Here is a 21,501-nt window from a genome sequence, read left to right on the forward strand (position 1 = left end):
GTGTGTGTGTGTGTGTGTGTGTGAGAGAGAGAGAGAGAGAGAGAGAGTGTGTGTGTGCGTGTGTGCGTGTGTGTGACAGTGTGTGTGACTCTGTATGTGTGTGTGTGTGTATGTGTGTGTGTGTGTGTGTGTGTGTGTGTGTGTGTGTGTGTGTGTGTGTGTGTGTGTGTGCGTGCGTGTGTGTGATAGAGAGAGAGAGAAAGAGACAGACAGACAGGCAGAGAAAGAAAGGACAAACATACAAACAAACAGTGACAAAAACAGGGACAGACAGACATACAAAGCACACTGATTCTTTCTATCACGGAGTGGAAATTTGTTTGGGATGGCAGACTACCCAAGTCAGAAGTGGAGAAAAACGAGGTTCAGTTCCTGGCAGCACTGACACTATCGTCCTGCCATCTGTGGACCTGACAACGTGCAGCAATGACACTGACACTGCCTCCCTACATGTCCCTCCGTCTGATGGCCACGCTGACTGATAATCTAGCTTTTAAAAAAAAATTAGACAACAGCTCTGTGTGTGTGTGTGTGTGTGTGTGTGTGTGTGTGTGTGTGTGTGTGTGTATGCGTGCGCGTATGTGTGTGTTTGTACGTGGCAGTGTGTGTGTGTGTGTGTGTGTGTGTGTGTGTGTGTGTGTGTATGTGTGTGTGTATTAGAACGTGACTGAGAAAGGGCACAGATAAAGCAAGAGGGAAGACAGACAAGAAGAGAGACGCAGAGAGAGGGGGAGAGAGAGGGAGAGAGACAGACAGACAGACAGAGGGAAAGAGAGACAGGGACCGAGAAACAGACACACACACACACACACACACACACACACACACACACACACAGAACGAGAGACCGAGAGAGAGAGAGAGAGAGAGAGACCGAGAGACAGGCAGAGACAAAGACAGAGAGATAGAGACCGAGAAACACACAGAGAGAGAGAGAGAGAGAGAGAGAGAGAGACAAAGACAGAGACAGACAGAGACGGAGACGGAGACAGAGACCGAAAGACAGACACACACACACACACACACACAGAAACAGACAGACAGAGGGAGAGTGCATTTCTAACCCTGTATAAATTATTAATCCGGTTCGGATTGCCCAAGGGGATGGGGGGCGGGAGGGGGGCAACAATTTGCATCAATGATTGGCGCTATCATGGTGACACGGCTTGACGGGGAAGCAGGGCATCTCAAAATGAGATTATCCTCAATGCCAGGCATGAATGGCCTCACGAGCTGGGGTTGCTTTTGTTCTTCTTCCTCCTTGTCTCCTTCCTCGTCACTTGTGTGTGTGTGTGTGTGTGTGTGTGTGTGTGTGTGTGTGTGTGTGTGTGTGTGCGAGCACCTGTGTGTGTGTGTGTGAGAGAGAGAGAGAGAGTGTGGGTGTGTGTGTGTGTGTGTGTGTTTGAGTGTATATGTGGAAGGTGGCAGAATGGTTAAGACGCTCAGCTGCCAATACAGAGAGTCCGTGAGGGTGTGGGTTCGAATCCCGCTCTCGCCCTTTCTCCTAAGTTTGACTGGAAAATCAAACTGAGCGTCTAGTCTTTCGGATGAGACGATAAACCGAGGTCCCGTGTGCAGGACGCACTTGGCGCACTGAAAAAGAACCCATGGCAACGAGAGTGTTGTCCTCTGGCGAAATTACGTAAAATGAAATCCACTTTCATAGGTACACAAATATGTAAGCATGCACTCAAGGCCTGACTAAGCGCGTTGGGTTATGCTGCTGGTCAGGCATCTGCTCAACAGATGTGGTGTAGCGTGTATGGATTTGTCCGAACGCAGTGACGCCTCCTTGAGAAAGTGAAACTGTATATGTGTCTTAGAAAATGATTGTATGTGTGTTTCTCTCTCTCTCTCTCTCTTGTGTGTGTGTGTGTGTGTGTGTGTGTGTGTGTGTGTGTGTGTGTGTCCACATGTGTGTGTGTGTGTGTGTGTGTGGTGGAGGTGGTCTGAAGGAAAAAGGGGGCACTGGAGGGGACACAACAGCAGTGAATCAATAACGCGTCACAGGCTCCACCCATAACCAAGGGCGTCAACTGTGTGTAACAGGCACTCCAGAGTGATGCCCCCTCTCCCCAGTGTGTCGGGGTCGTTGACCAGTGGTCAGTGACACAGTGACCTCCCCTCACAGTCCCCCTTGTCTGCCTCACAGAGTGGAACCCTCACCTCTTCCACTTCGTTTTTCCCAAGGAAAGAAATGATATTGTTGCATTTATCAATGAGCACGTGTGTGTGTGTGTGTGCGCGCGCGCGCGCGTGCGTGTACGTACGTGTGTATGGAGAGATAGAGAGACAGACAGAAACACACAGAGAGAAGGACAGGTAGACAGAGAGAGGGAGAGAGGGGGGGGGAGGAGAGAGAGGGGGGGGTGGGGTGGGGGAAAGTGTTTTTTTTGGGGGGAAGGGGGGTCCTGGGGGGAGGGGGGGCTAGAGAGGGCAAGGAGGGCGAGACGCAAACAGTGTTTTGGTTTCATGAGCTCGCATGCATATTAGTCAGATGCGGAAAGTGTAAACCAAACTGAACCCCATTTAACTCGACTGTGTGCTCATCACGTAGCCTACAGATCAGTTCACTGACCCAGCAAAATCTGCTAGCTTGTCTGCTAGCTTGTTCTACATCATCTGGTCGCGTGTTTCAAGTGCCCGTGTCAAAGTCATCAGAAAGGATTTCAAATCATTTGCTGCTGTGTGAAGAAACAAACAACGAATATTATAACAACCTACATGTACTGGATAGCGAACTGTTATACCATTATGCAAGATCAGTTTATTTTCGCATATCCAGATACTGAAATACTGAAAGCAAACAAAACGGGGTTGTTGTTGTGGGTTGTTTTTTTTTCCACAACAAAAAAGTATCATCGTAATCTCCACAATGCATAGCCATAAAATTGTCAGTTGCAATTTAGAGTCAAACAATAAAACGAGCCAAGGAACATAACTGTTAGTGAACAAACGTGACCTTTTTTCAAAATGCACACCAAAGCAATTTTGGTTCCTCGTGCAAGCTTATTGCTGGTAGCACACACACACACACACACACACACACACACACACAGAGAGAGAGAGAGAGAGAGAGAGAGAGAGAGATAATAAATAAATAGATAGATAGATAAATAAAACCAAAAGGTGTGGAGAAAGTAGCACAGCTGAGCTGAACGCTATATTGACAAGTGCCCCTCAGGTAAATCAGTGCATGGCCAGGGTCTTAAAAAGGAAAGTGCAGAAAATAATCTTCCCAACTAGTTATTCATGAAAACCCCCCAACTAAATCACATTCCTAACCATTCACAAACATCAACTACAGGCATAGCAACACCATCACGAAACCATATGTGTTCGCTCTTCCGAAATACTCAGTTTCTGTCATGTCAATGTTTGACAAAAACAATACGACTGCACATTTTACGTGTTTGTGGACCTTTGAGTCCAAACAATGTCGTCAGCTAGGAGGAAAGAATCAACGATTCCAATGCATAAGAGGGAAAGATGACGCCATGTCATTCATTATTAATATTTCTGTCGCTAATTCCTTGATAAACTGTTTATAAAGGGAATTTGCGACAGAAACTGTCTGTTTATAAAGGAATTAGCGACGGAAATATCAATAATGGCAAGACAGGACAGGGCAAAGGCATGCCACAGAACGACGGAATGAGAGAGGAATGGAGAGAGAGAGAGAGAGAGAGAGAGAGAGAGAGACAGACAGACAGACAGACAGACAGACAAAAAGACAGAGACAGAGAGTCATCAGTTACTGGAATGATAATACGAAGAGAGGAAAGCCAAACCCCATCAATCACTGGTATTTTCAAAGGACTTCACTGGTTCTGGAAGTCTTGGCTGCCCACGCGAGGTCATCATAGATGTAACGTTCACACCAGCCACACAACCTGAAATAAAATATCCACTCCCTCTCCTCCCTATCTGAATCCTCATTTTTATCTTGCCCCTTGCTCTGTGTGTGTGTGTGTGTGTGTGTGTGTGTGTGTGTGTGTTCCGGCCCTGGTCTTGGTTAAGTTTCAGTGAACCGTCAATTCCAGTTCCAAGAAGATGTCAATGCGTGCAGTCTGAACAATATACGCTCCTCCACTTCTGCTTTGATGTAAAAAGAGAGGGGGAGTGGGAGAAGAGACAACGGACTTATGAACAGACCCAACGCAATCGTCAGGCCTTGTGAGTCATCAAATTAATGTTGAAGACATAACATTAAACAATGAAATGAAATAAGATTAACTGGTAAGTCGGTAAGCAAATAGAATTAAGTATAAAAGTGACATAAAATGCAAACGATTAATATAAAATGGAATAGTTCCAAACGATTAAATGCAAACGATTAATATAAAATGGAATAGTTCCGAACGATTACTATAAAATGGAACAGTCGTGATCTATCAGAGGTTCACACAGGGTTGTCTTTTTGTATTCACCTGTCTTTCCTGCTCATTGCCTGTTTGTTTGTTGTTGTTTTTCTTTGCAAGTGTGTGAGTCTGGTATATGGTAATGTCCTGACCAAGGTTCAAACATATTTTGCTTATTTCAAATTTGCTTTCTTTATAATGTTATTCCTCCCCTTTTCTTTCTCTATTCAATCAATATGCTAATGATTCTGTCGTGACTGGTTAAAAGGTGAATGTTATCGTGCTTCATACCCGCCCAACTCTGACACGGAGTTGTCCAACTTTGACGTGGTTATCTTCCCTTCTGCAAGCGAATTAACACAAGAGGGGCACAGTGTCACCCACGTGGACCTGGGAAGGCGTATACATCTCACACACACTCCCCGTCCTCCTCGCCCCTGCCATTCCGTCCCACTTCACCCACTGGCGTTGCTGGCATTGGAGCGGTGTCGTCCCGTTTTGCCTATTCCCGATTCGCCTATTCCTGATCCGCCTTTTACCTGATTGGTCACCCCCGATTCGCTTATTTTCTGTTCGCCTATGTGATCAGTTTGCGCTCTCTCTCTCTCTCTGTGTGTGTGTGTGTGTGTGTGCCATGAAATATATGAGTGAGACGGCAGTATCCATATTTCTTCCCTTACACTCCTCTGTGTGACTGAGGGAGTGAACGTCCACGCCTTGTAAAAGTGACAGAGACAGAGACAGACACACACACACACACACACAGAAAGAGAGAGAGAGAGCAAGAGATATTGAGAGAGGGAGAGACGGAGTGAGAGATTCAGACTGAGATGGTTTAATGTGTTTCGGCCAAAGGCATACATACACATCGGGGAAGGGGAAGTGGGTAATTTAGCAGTTCATTTACAGACTATGTAGTGACTGACGGAGTGAGAGAGAGAGATAGAGGGAAAGAGTGTGTGAGAGAGGGAGATAGTGTGTTTGTGAGAGATGGAGAGAGAGAGAGACAGAGACAGACAGACAGACAGAGAGAGATCCATTCAGTTAGGAAATGAAACAAAAAAACACACAAAAAAACATGTCTTTTACATTCGGTTTGAATCCTTAACCGATGTACTACTTTTATTGTTGTAATGTTTTCTGTTTTAATTCTTTGCTGAATGGACGGCACATTCGTGATGAATTGCTTATTACAAAACAGCAATGTCGGGAATCCCACCCACAGGCAAACTTCATGTCTGTATAACAAATCTCTGCGTGTGTTAAAAAAAAAACAACAAATGATATCATCATCATCATGATCATCATCAACAACAATAATAATAATAATGATAATATGATATTAATAGTATTCATTTAGCGCTGATTCTTGTATAGAAACAAATTAAGGCGCTTTCACACCAGTCACTCGTGCGCATGCATAACTCTGAACCGGAGAAAATAAAAGAAGAGACCGGGGAAGGAGGCTATCTTGGAAAAAAAGGTGGGTTTTAAGGCCAGACTTGAAAGAGCTGAGTGCGGAGACCTGACGAAGCGAAAGAGGAAGTTCATTCCAAAAAGCAAGGTCCAGAGACAGAGAAAGAACGGCGGCCGACAGTGGAGTCTTTGAATCTGGGTACGCGTAAACAAAGAAACAAAAACAACATACCGCGTGGTAGGTTTGCATGGAAACAGCTGTATGTGACCTCAAAATTTTGTGCAGCTTTGGGAACAATATTTTGGGAATAATGCTCTTCAGGTGGTCTTTATCAACTCCATCAGCTTTTATGGTCACGTTAACTTTATCGCTCTGAACATTATGGTGTTGGGGACACATGGGCATTAATTCCAAATGTCAAAGAAGCACACGGGTCCGTTCGTTCGTTTATTTAGTTATAGTCTGCTCATCTAAGATGATGATATTAGACTGAAAATAAATGATATTATTATTATTATTTGGATTATTATCATTTCTATCATAATGATGACTGTCATTATTAATTAGAAACCAACATTTCTGTATATTCGAATGAAAAGGGGGGCGGTTGAGGTGGAGGGGAGGGGGGGAAGGGGGAGGGGACTAAGAAAGGAAGAGAGAGAGGACACACACACACACACACACACACAGAGAGAGAGAGAGAGAGAGAGAGAGAGAGAGAGAGAGATCAGAATGTGGAAAAGATAGAGTGCAAAATGTAAAATGGAGAGGGTGAGTGTCAGTGATTGGAGAAAGAAAAAACATAATATTGGAAGCGTGTGTGTAAGAGGCGGGACGGGTCCGGTTTCAATGCAAGTTCTAATGTCCCACCGTGCAGGGGTGCTGATAAACTCCCCTTTAATGAGGGACGAACGAACGAACGAAGTTTTTTTTATTGAGGGACGTGGAATAAGCATGCATGTGCTGCTTTTTTTTTCACCTAGCCCTCAGGGCAAATGGAAAATGAAAATGAATCAAAGCATCCACAAAGTAACAAAGAGATGTAGAAATAAGGACATGACATTCACATACACATTTAAACGATCGAACCAGTGGTGGACAAGACACCATGTCATCACTGTCCAGTCCACATGACCACCACTGCTCCTCGCCCCCCTCGTCCCCCCCAAACCCCCCGCTCACCCCCTACCCCATTCCCTGTCCCCTTTTCCTGCTCTGAGGGTCACTGTCATCGCCACGGCACCACGCATCCAGGCCTGTCGCTGACGGCACCAGCTTTTCCTCCAAACGTTGGATCCTGCTTCGCTTCGTATGGTAATAATGTGGCCCGCTCCCAGAATGAAACTTTGAAGGCCAGTTACTTGTCGATGTCATCAATAGTAATAATGATAGTGATAACAATAACAGTAATGATGATGATGACAATGATGAAGATAATGATAATGATAATAATATAATAAACAATACCACTACTATTACTACTACTACTGCTACTACTAATGCGAAGAAGGAGGAGGAGGGGGGAGCAGGGGGAGGAAGAGGAAGAAGAACAAGAACAGGAAGGAGGAGGAGGAGGAGGAGGAGAAGAAGAAGAAGAAGATGGTACACTTATAAATCGTTTACCCAGTGTCTCTACGCAGTTAACTAAACATGAAAGCGGACAGGGGCGGGGTGCACTGTGAATCTTAACGAGGTCAGACAGGTCACAGTAGGCAAAACCAGTCGATGAACTGAAACATACACAAGCTATTTTGGACATCGCTGTCTCAGATTGTTCTTCCTTCATAAATAGAATCTCTGCTCTGTCTTAGGAATGTTCTAGATTTTTGTTTATTTGTCTTTTGTTTTGTTTATTTTTTTGTATATCGATCTTTTTATTTTTGGCCTGTATTTTGTATGCCATTTCGTGATGCCATTTCATGCTTTATTTGTCCCTCCGCATTTATTCTGTTTACTGCAAACTCTAAAACAGTGTCTGTCTGTCTGTTCTTCTTCTCAGTATGTGTTTGTGTATGTTTGTATGTGTGTGTGTTTGTATGTGTGTGTGTTCGTGTGTGTGTGTGTGTGTGTGTGTGTGTGTGTGTGTGTGTGTGCTGGTTGACAGAACTATCTTTCAAGTGACCAGAGAATAATGCATAGTCTTTGTCAGGTCCCTTCAGCAGGACAGTCAAATTCTGAGACCTACCCTGGGGTTACATGCCGGACAGCAACGGTAACAGTGCATTGTTTTTGCTTACCGTTTTTGAAATATATTGTTAAAAAAAAACAACAACAAAAACCAAACGTTTTATGAGTCATGGCTTGAGCAGTTGTGGTTTTCGGTGTGTTGCTGAATGTTTTCAAGCAGCCCGAGCACGATCGGCTGCTTCTGTAAACAAAAGAATAAGAGTCATTATCATACGTGCCATAATCCCGTGTCAAGCAGCCCCTATTACGTTCGGTTGGTTCCATAAACAAAAGAATAAGAATCGTTAACATACGTGCTATATAATCCCGTGTCAAGCAGACTCGAGAGGAACCCTCACCCTGCGGTGTTTACACTGTCTTTTCAACACACCCCTCACAGACCTGTCAGTGAGGTGGAGGGCACACTGCTGTGTGGTCCTTATCTCTCACAAAATGTGCCTGTAATCCTCTCTCTGGAAGTGAGGAGCGATTCAACATGGGCTTGAGGAGGAACAGTTTGACTGGGATGCTTTGTGGGTAAAACTAGTGAAGGGCTGGATGTGGGGTTTGTGGTGGGGGGGGGGGCAGAGGGAAATGAGGAGGAAAGGAGGAGGAGAGAAACTGGAGAGAGAGAGAGAGAGAGGGGGGGGGGGGCGGAGGGAAGGAGGGAGGGAGAGAAAGAGAGAGAGAGGAAGACAGACAGAGACTGACAGGCATACAGATGCAGAGACAGAGAGAGACAGACAGAAAGAGGAAACGAAACGAATTTTTATCAACCATGGTAATGAGATAAACAAAATGCATGTCCTTTTTCATTTAGCCCGGGGGTATATAAAAAAAAAAAGAAAAAAGGTACATTGAAAACGAAAACTACACACAGACACAGCTCTCCCTGCCCCGACATCCCATAGGATTATCTATAAATTAAAAGAAAAAAAAGAAGAAAAACAACAACACAGAATTAACGGAAATAAACAACACAGAACTCAGTACTTTTAAGGTCACCGACCTATATACATCTGGTTACACGCGTTGCACGCACGTATGCATACACACACACACACACACACACACATATATATATATATAATATATATATATATATATAGAGAGAGAGAGAGAGAGAGAGAGAGAGAGAGAGAGAGTTTTAACTAAACCTCGAGCAAGCTAAACAACAATTTCATCTGCAAACAGCGAGGGAAACATTTATTGTAAACCAGATATGAACAGAAAACCGTGTTTTCCATTTTCATAACCTCATCAGCAACTTCCGGCATCAAGATTGGAAAAAGCAAGGGAAATAACAAACAGCCTTGTTTTACTCCGACCGGGCAGTCAAAGAATTCTGATACAACGGGACCCCAGCGAACACAAGACAGGAAGGAGCTATACATTCCATTCAGTATGAGGATCATTTTCGATGATATTTTAATTACTGCACCACAGGCTATCACGGTTAACTGTATCGAAAGCTTTCACGCAATCAATGAATGCGATGCATAGTTTGCTCTTCTTCGTGCCATACAGACAGCTTTGCATCATATTACATTATGTAAAACTATCATCAATCGTTGAGTATTCACTGAACAACAGAGAGAGACAGACAGACAGACAGACAGGGAAACAGACAAGCAGAGACAGAGACACTGAGAATATAAAACAAAACCAAAATATAGGCCAGCAAGTCATTAAAGTTCCCCCCCACCCCACCCCAACGTTGCATTGATTATCATATGGCCAAACATAATGTGCTTTTAGCGCAAGACATATGTCCCCTAATCGACTTCCCCTACAGCCCGAGGTGGTCTGGAAAATACAATCTGGCTGGAGCAATTTTCTCTTTTATGTACATCTGGCGTTGAAGAGAAATCATCTTCCCGTTTCGCCGCATGGCATTTCGCCGTTTCATAATTAGGCGTTTTTCGTCTGTGCTTTGTCAGTCTGTGTCAAGTTGCCGTTTCTCTGAGACTGACAATGAACTTTATAAAATGTATCTTTTGAAAAAATCGGAGTGGTGAATTCTGTGTGTGTGTGTGTGTGTGTGTGTGTGTGTGTGTGTGTGTGTGTGTGTGTGTGTGCGCGCGCGCGCGCGCGCAACACGTGTAACCAGATGTGTACAGGTCGGTGACCTTAAAAGTACTGAGCACTGTACATGCTCGATTTTTATAAAATGATATCTTAAGCGTATATAAGAAATGTTCTTTTTTTTCTTTCCTCTTTGTGGCCTCAGGTGCATGCAGGCCATGGAATATCCATTTTTTCCTTCCTTTTCTTCCTTTTTCCCTCGCTAAATTTTACTTTCTCCCTTTATCTCAGAAACTTACTTTTTCTAATTTCCGGCATATTTCCTATGTTCAAAAACAGTCGGACTGGTATGATGAAATTTGTGAATGAATGCATAATTTGTTGAAGAACACATCAACAAAACGGAACATAATCACCTCCACTTTTAGCTTCATATATTATTCAGTAGCTTCCCCTTTCCTCACCACTAATCACAATTTTTTAGAGCACGTTGCAACTCTTGAATCTTTGTTCAGCTCAAGCTGACTCGGACTGCTCCTGTGATTGAACATCACGTGTTCAATGGCTGTTGGAGAGTGCACTGCTTCTACATACTTCTCTTTTTTTTCTTTTTCTGTGTGCTACTCTTTGGAGCAAGGTGGCACAATGGGGCAAAGACGCTTATCTGCCAATACAGCGTACGTGAGGGTCTGGGTTCGAAACCCGCTCTCGCCTTTTCTTCCAAGTTTAACTGGAAAATCAAACAAAGCGTCTGGTCATTCGGACAAGACGATAAACTGAGGTCCCGTGACATTATTGTTATTGTACCTAGTCATATGTTTGCACAGGTGTGAATGTCCGATCTTGCCTGTCAGGCCTTACCTTCCCTTACCCTACCTTACCTGCCCTTACCCTACCTTACCTCCCCTTACCCTTCCTATACTTACCCTACTTTACTTCCCCTTACCCTACCTTGCCTTTACTTACCCTACCTTACTTCCCCTTACCCTACCTTGCCTTCACTTACCCTACCTTACCTCCCCTTACCATACCTTTACTTACCCTACCTTACCTCCCCTTACCATACCTTGCCTTTACTTACCCTACCTTACTTCCCCTTACCCTACCTTGCCTTTACTTACCCTACCTTACTTCCCCTTACCCTACCTTGCCTTCACTTACCCTACCTTACTTCCCCTTACCCTACCTTGCCTTCACTTACCCTACCTTACCTCCCCTTAGCCTACCTTGCCTTTACTTACCCTACAATACCTCCCCTTACCCTACCTTGCCTTCACTTGCTCTGCCCAATCTTACGCTGTCTGGCTGTGATCTGGCAGCAAATAACTGCTTCAATTCCACTCGTGGGTGTTGTTTTTTGGCATCCGGCAGCATGATTTTCATCCTTACCCCCTGCCTCCTTCATTATCTCAGTGTCTCAACCTCCTGTCCCTCGACTTTCAACCTCTCATTGCACTCAATGAGTACCCTCTCCAGCACATGCTTTTTTTTCTATTACTTATCTTTAATATCAATCAGTCAAAATATTACTTTACCCTCAATATTTACTCATCCTCGATATTACCGGCTCTAAATATTACTCACCAAGCTCGGCATTATTCACCCAATTCGTTTTTCGACCTTATAACTACCGACCCTCGACATTAATTACCTACAACATTAATTACCCTGAACAATAATAGCCCTCAACATTGGTTACCTTGAACATTAATTACTCGCAACATTAATTATCCTCACCACAGCCCATGCTGCTCGTCTAACCATTATGTATACCAGAATTTATCCATATAAAATATTGCTTATCCTCATAACTACCCACTTCCAAGTGGTATTATCACCCTCGTTATCATATTACTCGCCACAAAAATCACCAACCGTCAACATTGCCTTATCTATATTTTACACGTTTATTTCTCGCATTAAATCTTCATCTCCGTTTGATGTTACTTAATATCAACTGCAGTCGTAATTATACATTTCATACCAGAAATACTACTCTCAATATTACTGACTCTATAGTTTAGCCATATTACTATCCACACGGTTTCCCCAACCTGAATATTACATCCTAAATATTGCTGGTTCTCGGTTTTACACGTCTTTCATGCAATGGATACTTATACAGCGCCTGTCCTCGGTCGGAGACCAAGCTCAAAGTCCTTTACAAACACGGGGTCACTTGCACAACATTAGCCTGGGTAGAGCTGACTGACGGCTACCATCTGGGCGCTTAAGAGTCATTCAGTCAGGTTTTAGTCAAGCACGCAGACACGCTCAGACATTTAACATTTTACGTGTGACCGCTTTGTTTATTTACCCCGCCATGTAGGCAGCCATACTCCGTTTTCGAGGGTGTGCATTCTGAGTATGTTCTTGTTTCCATAAATCACCGAACGCTGACATGGATTACAGGATCGTTAACGTGCATTTTTGATCTTCCACGTACGTATACACACAAAAGAGGTTCAGGCACTAGCAGGTCTGTACAGGTGTTAACCTGGGAGATCGGAAAATCACCCTATACCACCAGGCGCCGTTACCGCGTTTCGAACCTGGGATCCTCAGATTGAAAGTCCAACACTTTAACCATTAACGTTATAGCGCCCGTCTGTCATATCAGCAGCTCTACACTTTACTCACATTCAACACTACCCACTTTACCCACCACCCACCCTTCACATTACCAGCCCTCAAAATTACCCACCCGCAACAATATCCACCCTCAAAACCTCACGAGAAAACGAACGAGCACAAAACATTTAATCAAACCGAAATCGTTTGTTTGCTCTTCTCAATGACCTCACAGTCAGCTGAGCGGTAAACACGACACGATACACAACACTTAACATGTTTGTCATGGCAGCACGTGAAGAAATTGATCAAAATTAACCGACGCCATGACACTGTGCACAAATACGCACACGCACGTGCATACAGAACGAATGCACTCAGTGCCACTGTCACGCACAAACACGAACCACAAATCTTCAAATAAAAATGGAGAAAGTGACGTGCGCAATAGCCGAGTGGTTTAAGCGTTGGACTTTCAATCTGAGGGTCCCGGGTTCGAATCACGGTAACGGCGCTTGGTGGGTAAAGGGTGGAGATTTTCCCGATCTCCCAGGTCAACATATGTGCAGACCTGCTAGTGCCTGAACCCTCTTCGTGTGTATACGCACGCAGAAGATGAAATACGCACGTTAAAGATCCTGTAACCTATGTCAGTGTCGGTTGAGTTATAGGGACACGAAAATACCCAGCATGCATGAACCACGACAGAGTCATCGGCAAGTCGATGTTGGTCGTGTAACGGAAAGAAGAAGAAGGAGAAGAAGAAGAAGAAGAAAAAGAAGAACTGATAAGAACGATATTCAAATAAAAAGAGAGAGGGGAAAGGAGAGAGAGGGAGATGGCGCACAGTCAGTCAGACAGACAAACACAGCAGGCATCGACGAGACAGAAGGAATGAAACAAGGGAAGAGATCGAGACAAAAATATGAACATGAACACAGAGGGACAGATACAGTGAGACTGAGAGAAAGAAAAAATGAAGCCAGCCAGACAGAGAGAGAGAGAGAGAGAGAGAGAGAGAGAGAGAGAGAGAGAGAGAGAGAGAGAGAGAGAGAGAGAGAGAGAGTCCTACACGCAATGACACAGAAACCGACACACACACACACACTGACCTCTCCCAGCATCTGAGCGGCAGTGACGGCCGTGGAGGCAAAGAGGTCCAGAGAGAACATGGCGGTGTGTGTGGTGACACTGCACACAGCATGACATTCCACATGACATTAACCATGACATCATGGCACACTACCTGACATCAACCAGGACATTCCACATGGCGTTAACCATGACATCATGACATTCCACATGGCATTACCAATGACATCATGACATTCCACATGACATAACCGTAACATGACATTCCAATGGCGTTAACCACATAACATTCCACATGGCATTAACCATGACATCATGACATTCCACATGACATTAACAATGACATCATGACAAAGAGGTCCAGAGAGAACATGGTGGTGACTGTGGTGACACGCTCCACACAGCACAGGGCATCAACATTGAAGTCAGTACAATCCACGTGGCATTAACCGTGACATCGTGACAAAGAGATCCAAAGAAAACATGCTGGTGTCTGCACACTGCACACAGCATTAACCATGACATTCCACATAGCATTAGCCATGACATTACACATGGCATTAACCACGACATCACGATATTCCACATGGCATTAACCACATCATGACATTCCACATGGCGTTGACCATGGCATCATGACATTCCACATATTAACTATGACGTCATGACATTCCACATGGCATTAACCACGACACCATGACATTTCACATATCATGGCAATCCAAATGGCATTAACAACATCATGACAATCCACATGGCATTAACTCTTTCCATACGAACGGCGAAAGAGACGACGTTAACAGCGTTTCACCCCAATTACCATCATCAAAATATTGCAAGGGGAAGGCTCTTATACTGAAGACGTGAATGTGGACAAAGAATACCACAATCCTGACGACGGAAGCTAAAGGCTGGGTCATTCAGACACCCACTGGACATCCGAGGGGTCTGTGTAGAGGAGAAGAGAGGACTGGCCGTACTGAGTGAGTTAACCACATCATGACAATCCACATGGAATTAACCACGACATCATGGCATTCCACACGGCGTTGACCATGACATTCCACATGGCGTTGATCATGACATCATGACATTCAACATGGCGTTGATCATGACATCATGACATTTCACATGGCATTAACCACGACGTCACGACATTCTACATGGCGCTAACAATGATGTCATGGCATTTTACATGACGATAACCATGACATTCTACATGGCGATAACAATGACGTCGTGACATCCTACATGGCGGTGACCACAACGTCATGACATTCGACATGACACTATCCATGACATGGCACACACACACACACACGACATTAACCATGACATGACACACCAGATGACATTAATCGTGACATCACGACACACACAACATGACATTAACCATGACACCACGACGCACATCACATGGCATCACGGCACACTCCAAGACATTAACCATGACACCATGGCGCACATCGCATGACATTAACCATGACATCACGGCGCACATTACATGACAATAACTATGACATCACTGCACACATCATATGAAATAACTGTGACATCATGGCGCACATCACATGACATTAACTTTGACATGGCACACACCACGTGACATTAACTTGGCATACACCACATAGCATCAGTCTGGACGTGACTGTACATACTACATGTCAACACCACAAAGTGGCTCACGTAGCCACACAGATGCCTCCCTTGTCTGTGTCAGTGTCTCCATCTGTCCGAGTGTATATCCATGTGTTTCCACCACCGTTATTGTCTGTTTGTACGTGTCAAACTCTGTGTCTCTGGTCCTCCTACCTTTCAGTCAATGGCGATGACAGATACTTTAATGAGTCAGGCCACATACCCATAATTCATGTGGAAAACAGAAGCCGAATCAACAAAATAACACAAATATGGATAAATATATGGTGTATATCAGTTTGCGGGGGGAAAGTGTATATAAATTTACGGGGGAAAAAAACCCAAACAAACCCATAATAATCCGTTGGTAGTTTTCATGACATTTTGGGGGGGAAAAGTGACCTCATAAGGAACCTGTTTCTGGGCGTGACACTGATCTAATCTACGTTTCCTTCTTCCTTTCACTCTATCACTGGCATCGTCAGTAAAGCCTGATGACCGCACAGAGAGAAGGAGGTGAGAGAGAGAGAGAGAAACAGAAAGGAACAAACATACGGACCCCAACTCAATGAGCACACAGTCATAACTGCTGAATCCCCGACACATTGCCTACAGTGAAACAGATTGATTCATGGACGGAGACACAGATAAGGAGGCAGATAAACAGAATACATCGGCTTGAAGAAGTAGCTTTGAACAAAACAAAGAAAGAAAGAAAGGATCAAATATATGAAACAATGCATTTTTATACACTTTTTACACACGCAGGTGTACACACACACGCACGCACAAAAAGATTCCAGATCCTGTCAATTAGGAATCCTGACATCTAACGTAATGAGAAAAAAAAATCTACAACGGAAATAAAATACAACCAGAAAACAAGTATCATTACAAAAAGACAGAAAGAAAGAAAAGGAAGGAAAAGTAAACTAAATAAACCATCGTGGCCTGTTGCATTGCACTGTGTGAAGGAGAGATCCGAGTGGAAATCTTCCATTGTTCTCTGTGGCAAAGCGGGGCTAACTCCATTGCTCTCACTTCACAACTTCCCTCACTAAGCCATCCCCAATCAATACTCCTCCTGACTCTGTGTGTGTGTGTGTGTGTGTGTGTGTGTGTGTGTGTGTGTGTGTGTGTGTGTGTGTGTGTGTGTGTGTCTGGGGGTGGGGTGGTTGAGGGGGTGGGGGAGGTGCGCTTGTGTGTGGGAGCGTGCGCACCTGCGGATGTATGTGAGTGTGTTCGCTCAAACGCGATGGTAATTATGCACAGCAGTTATAGAGGTATCACTGTTGTTGTTTTTTCTAAAGATTGAGAAAGAAGCGGGTAAACAGGAAGAGGGAAAGCAACCAGAGTGCTGCGAGCGAGCGAGAGAGAGAGAGAGAGGGAGAGAGAGACAGACAGACAGAGAACAAGAACAAAATTAATAGTTTAATTGCATATTGGCCTGTGATTTTTTCAGCTGAATGTCGAGTCCACCATTCAAAATACTTGCAAATTGCTGCCGTCGTGTCAAGTTCGAGTTGGTAGTATTTCTACCAAAGGTCACTGTAGTTTGGGCAGTCAAACAGTACATGGAATTCATTTTCACAGTCAGCAAAACAAAAAGGGCAAACCATTTGACCAACAGGGGAAAAGCGGTGGGCGTGGCTGTTCATCAACACCCATTCTGAAACTTGCAAAAATTGTTTTGAAATATTTGTTATTGGTGTGATCAAAGTACCTTTCACATTCTAAGGCATTTTAAAAACGAATAATGAAATTCAAACCACTTGCTTTCTGACACATGCGCATACCAACGCTGACAAAAGCAATTCTGAAAGCGTTCTTTAAATATGCGAATGAACAGTTTCTCATCACCAACTTCCCCGAACATCCAAATATAACCGAAACCACTGGAACAGAGAAGGTTCTTCACAGGTTTGTGCATTGTTATTTCTATTTTATTTGTCTGTCTGTCTCTCTCTCTCTCCTCTCTCTCTTATATATATATATATATATATATATATACATACATTGTTGTAATGAACTTTGGCCAAGGATCACAATTCAAAACCTGGGGACTAGGAGATAGACGTGGGAGGGGGCATTAGTACTTGAAGAGCATCACGCCTTGTCATACTGTACATGGACCTGACCTTATTTCACTTCATTATGTCTAAGCAGATGGTTTCTCCTTTAGATCGCATGGAAAATAAAATTCGATTCTTGAAAATATCGAAGAAGTGCACCAGAAGACACACTTAAACAGTTTTGAATAAATCTTGTCCTTAAATCACTGTACACAGAAAAAAACGAACGATAAATCGTGTCCAATTTCCAATGCACCCTGGCAAAAACGAGAATATTTTAAAACATTTTTCCTTGTGTCTGTTAACATTATTATTAAAGGAATGTACATCAAATCTGACCTCCGACAAAGCCACACTGACACAACAGTCATCAGCATTTGTGATGTATTTTTCTTTTTCAAATACGATAAATGATATGTAGCATGCCTGCCTGCCTCTATCACTTATAGTACCCGACCATTCTTAAATCAACATGTCTAAGTGTTTGCTTGAAAATAATCAGAAATTCCTTCACATCATCAACACCTTGTTGTAATCACACAAACTTAAAGCCTGTTGTACATAAAATTTCTCCGACTAGGGAAGCCCAACAGTGTGTTCCTTTTACATCTATATTCAAGCAACATAAGACAAGCCAAGTATGGCAATCTGTTCCGATTGGTCCGTACTGCTCTAAACCACCACCCGATAACATTCAAGGATGAATTTACAAACAGTGGACAACCACTGTCAGTGTCAGAACTCAGCAAGTTACCACTCCCCCCCCCCCCCCCCCCCCACCCAGTCCCACCCTTTTCTGTAAAGATCAAAAGTACAGGTTGAGGTCAGTCGGTCAGACTGTATAATGGACCACGGGTGGCTTGCATGAACGAACTTTACAGCGACAAGTTTGCTTATCGTTAAGAATGTTCCTAACTCCACGCTAACTTCCATATACACATTCTTAACTCTAAGCAAACTCAGCGCAGCCAAGATCGCCTCATGCAACCCGGAATAGGAATGAGGTCAGTCAATCAGACAGTCAGTCAGTCAGTCAGTGTCATAGACCAGGGTGCCTACCCACGTTCCTTAACCACCCGATTTAAAATGGTGGGGTGGGGTAGAGGGAATCACACACACACACACACACACACACACACACACACACACCCTCCATCCACCCGACACAAGGCCACCCCCCAAGGATTCCAACACTGTTTTCCATTAACATCCAATCCAAGCTACTTCTGTCAAGCAAAGGGTGGCCAATTCATTCTGATTCATCTGCAGCACTCTAAACCAGTACCATGTAGCATTTAAGAATTCCAGGAGTGTAGTCCAGCCCCAGTGGTCCACAGACCCACACCTATCACTGACAGACCTCCGTCATACCACCCTCCAGAGACGGCCCCGCTCTCCCACAGGCGGCCTTATTTATGGCCAGGTCAGAATGTAGGACGCCCAGCCACTGCCGACAATCAGCCCGAGTGCCGTGCTCCTAAATTGAGGTTTCCCAATTGGCCATTTCTCAGTTCCCCGTGTTTTGGTGGAGTCTTTTTTTCCATTTGACATCTCCATTTATTGTCATTTCGCCACATTCTGATATTTTAACCAAGAAGGAAAACAAAACAAACACACTCCGAAAAAAAGAAGAAAAAAAAAGAAGGAAAAAAGACAGAGACCCTGAGATTTTTCCTGATCTCAGTCCATTCGAAAAGAACAACACACGTGTTTACTTTTTCTTGTTTTCCCTTTTGTCCTTTTCCTGGCCTCAATGACTGCACTTTGCTAAAAGGCTTCTTCACTCTTTTTTTTTTCTATCGCTGAAGTTCATCCTGCCCCCCCCCCCCCCCCCTCTCTCTTTGTCCCTTCTCTCACCCTTTTTTCTCTCTTCTCTTTCTCCCCCCCCTCCCTTCTCTGTTCTTTCTCTCTCACGCTTTTTTCTCCCTTCTCTTTCTCCTCCCCCCCCCCCCCTCTCTCTCCCCCTCCTTACAACGTTCAGGAGTGGCTGGAGCCGAACAAGCATCTCACGAACGACAGCCCCTTTCCCTGTTTTTCATCGTCCTGTCCCTAATCTTCCCACACAGCTATGGCTGTTCAAGCTCACGAGAAACGCTTTTCTGCGTGTCTTTCTCTAGCAAAACTTTCTTTTAGTGTTTCCCTGCTTCTTTTTCCAGTGCCGCCTCTCACTTCCCGCCACACCATTACGGCGGGCGAATGGCACCGGGAAAACACGGCCACTGACAGCAGACCTTTTGAACACAATGCCGAGGGTTCGTCGGTTCGTCTATTTGCTCACTTTGTGTGGGGGAAATTGCTAAATCTGAGAACAACTGCCGCGAAGTTCTGCGTTACAAAATGTTAGTGATATTAAAAAAAGAAGAAAAAAAAAAGGATTGTACGCTTAAAAAAAAAAAAAGAAAGTTCTTCAGAAAACTATTTCGCAATTTCACGCGAATTTCTTGTTTCGTTTATGTTTGCAACGGAAGCATGATGTTGTTTTACATGTGGGAGGCTGTTTGTGTGTGGGGGGAGGGGGGGGGAAGGAGGCTGTGTGTGTGTGTGTGGGGGGGGGGGGGGGGGCAGGAGGCTGTGTGTGTGGGAGGGAGGGAGGTTGTGTGTGTGTGTGTGTGTGTGTGTGTGTGTGTGTGTTCCCAGAGCTGTTCCTGGGCTTGACATCCTGGCAAGAAACGAAAGTACACTTTTTTTTCCTTTTGCTTCTGCTTCCTCCTTCTTCTTCACTTCCTGGAACTTCTTTTTCCTCACTTCTTCTCATCCCTTTATTCTGCTCCTCTTCACACTCCTTCGTTTGCCTCTTCTCTCCCACTTTCCGAACTTATTTCCCTTCTTCCCCCGTTCTTCCTTCTTCTTCTCCTGCACCATCCTCCATTTCAAACTCCATCCCTGCTGTTACTCCTTTGTCTCTGTTCTCTCCTTTCTTCTGTTTCTTTTTTCTGATAACTTTTTTTCTCGATCGTCTATTCCATCTCCTGCTGATTTTCTTCTTCCTCCTCTTCCATTCCTTCATCTGTTTCACTCTTTCTGTTGATTCTTTTTCTCCCTTTCTTCTTCCTCTTCTCGTCGTCTGTCTTCACTGACTTGACATTGTGTGTTCAGCCCCAGCCCCACCCCCATCCCCCCACCCCTATCCCCAGCGGTCTCTAACGGCTTTCCTGCCTCCTCCCTCCTTCCCACCCTCCGATCCCCGAAACTCACTTCTTCTGTCAGCCCGCGTCCTCACGTCCGCTTGGATCCCAACCACACCCCGCCCCTATCTCTCTTCCCCTCCCCCCCCCCCCCCCCCCCCCCCCCCCCCCTTTCCGGGAGATTCCAGTTTACACTCTGTCCCCAGGGACGGTGGCTGGGTGCCTACAATCCATAGCTGTTTTTCTCGCTCCGATTGGAATCTCCAACACATTTATAAACCCGGGGAAAAAAACAACATCAACAGTGGTTTTTCTTTAGGATTGATTTGTTTTCCTGAAAAGATCAGACCGCGGACGTGTGTGGTATCGTGTGGTTATTAAAGCTGTATGGAACATGATCCGATGGAACATTGTCGCTTCTGAAGGCTGTCGAAGAATCGAGTGTCTCTTTCTCTAGTTTGAAGTGTGCGTTGTTTTGTTTATTTTGTAACCTTGTCAACCGAAAATTGGATTTCTCGTGTTTGTTTTCCTCTGCTGTTTAGTTCCAAAAGTATATAGATAAAATGTATAAAAGAATTAGAAATCAGGTAAGCATAACAACTCTAAAATCAAACTATATATCAGAAACAAACAAAAAAAGAGGAAAAACAAATTTGGTCACTTTTCAAACATAACAGTGTCAACGTCTGACAGAGAAAGAGAGGCAAGACAAGACGAGACAAAACAAGACAAAATCTTTATTGGGCACAATAACAAGCAGAGAAAGAGAGGGCGGGCGAGAGAGAGAGAGAGAGAGAGAGAGAGAGAGAGAGAGAGAGAGCGAAAAATTGCAGCTACTGAGCACGATGTCAACAGACACGAATTTCTCTTTCCGACTCTTCCACCATTACTGATTCATCAAGACATCACTCTCTCTGTTTGCAGATATTTCCCGATTTAAATGGTGAGGTCCATAAGATCTTATAATCATGTTCTGTCACTTCAGTCTGCAGGTTTCAGTGCTTCAGTCTGTGGGTATCTCTCTTCTCAATCTG

At 44.3% G+C, this 21,501-nt stretch overlaps 1 protein-coding gene across 1 annotated transcript in view; it reads right to left on the reverse strand.

Moving 5' to 3' along the window:
• The window catches only part of LOC143281457 (uncharacterized), a 51,139-nt gene that overhangs the window by 15,269 nt on the left and 14,369 nt on the right, over positions 1 to 21,501 (reverse strand). The window contains exon 2 of the mRNA XM_076586669.1: positions 13,653 to 13,731. Within this exon, the coding sequence (XP_076442784.1) occupies positions 13,653 to 13,712 (60 nt within the window). The 5' untranslated portion in view covers positions 13,713 to 13,731. The remainder of the gene's footprint in view (positions 1 to 13,652; positions 13,732 to 21,501) is intronic.

This window comes from Babylonia areolata, chromosome 4, assembly GCF_041734735.1.
Source record: "Babylonia areolata isolate BAREFJ2019XMU chromosome 4, ASM4173473v1, whole genome shotgun sequence".
Taxonomy (NCBI): domain Eukaryota; kingdom Metazoa; phylum Mollusca; class Gastropoda; order Neogastropoda; family Buccinidae; genus Babylonia; species Babylonia areolata.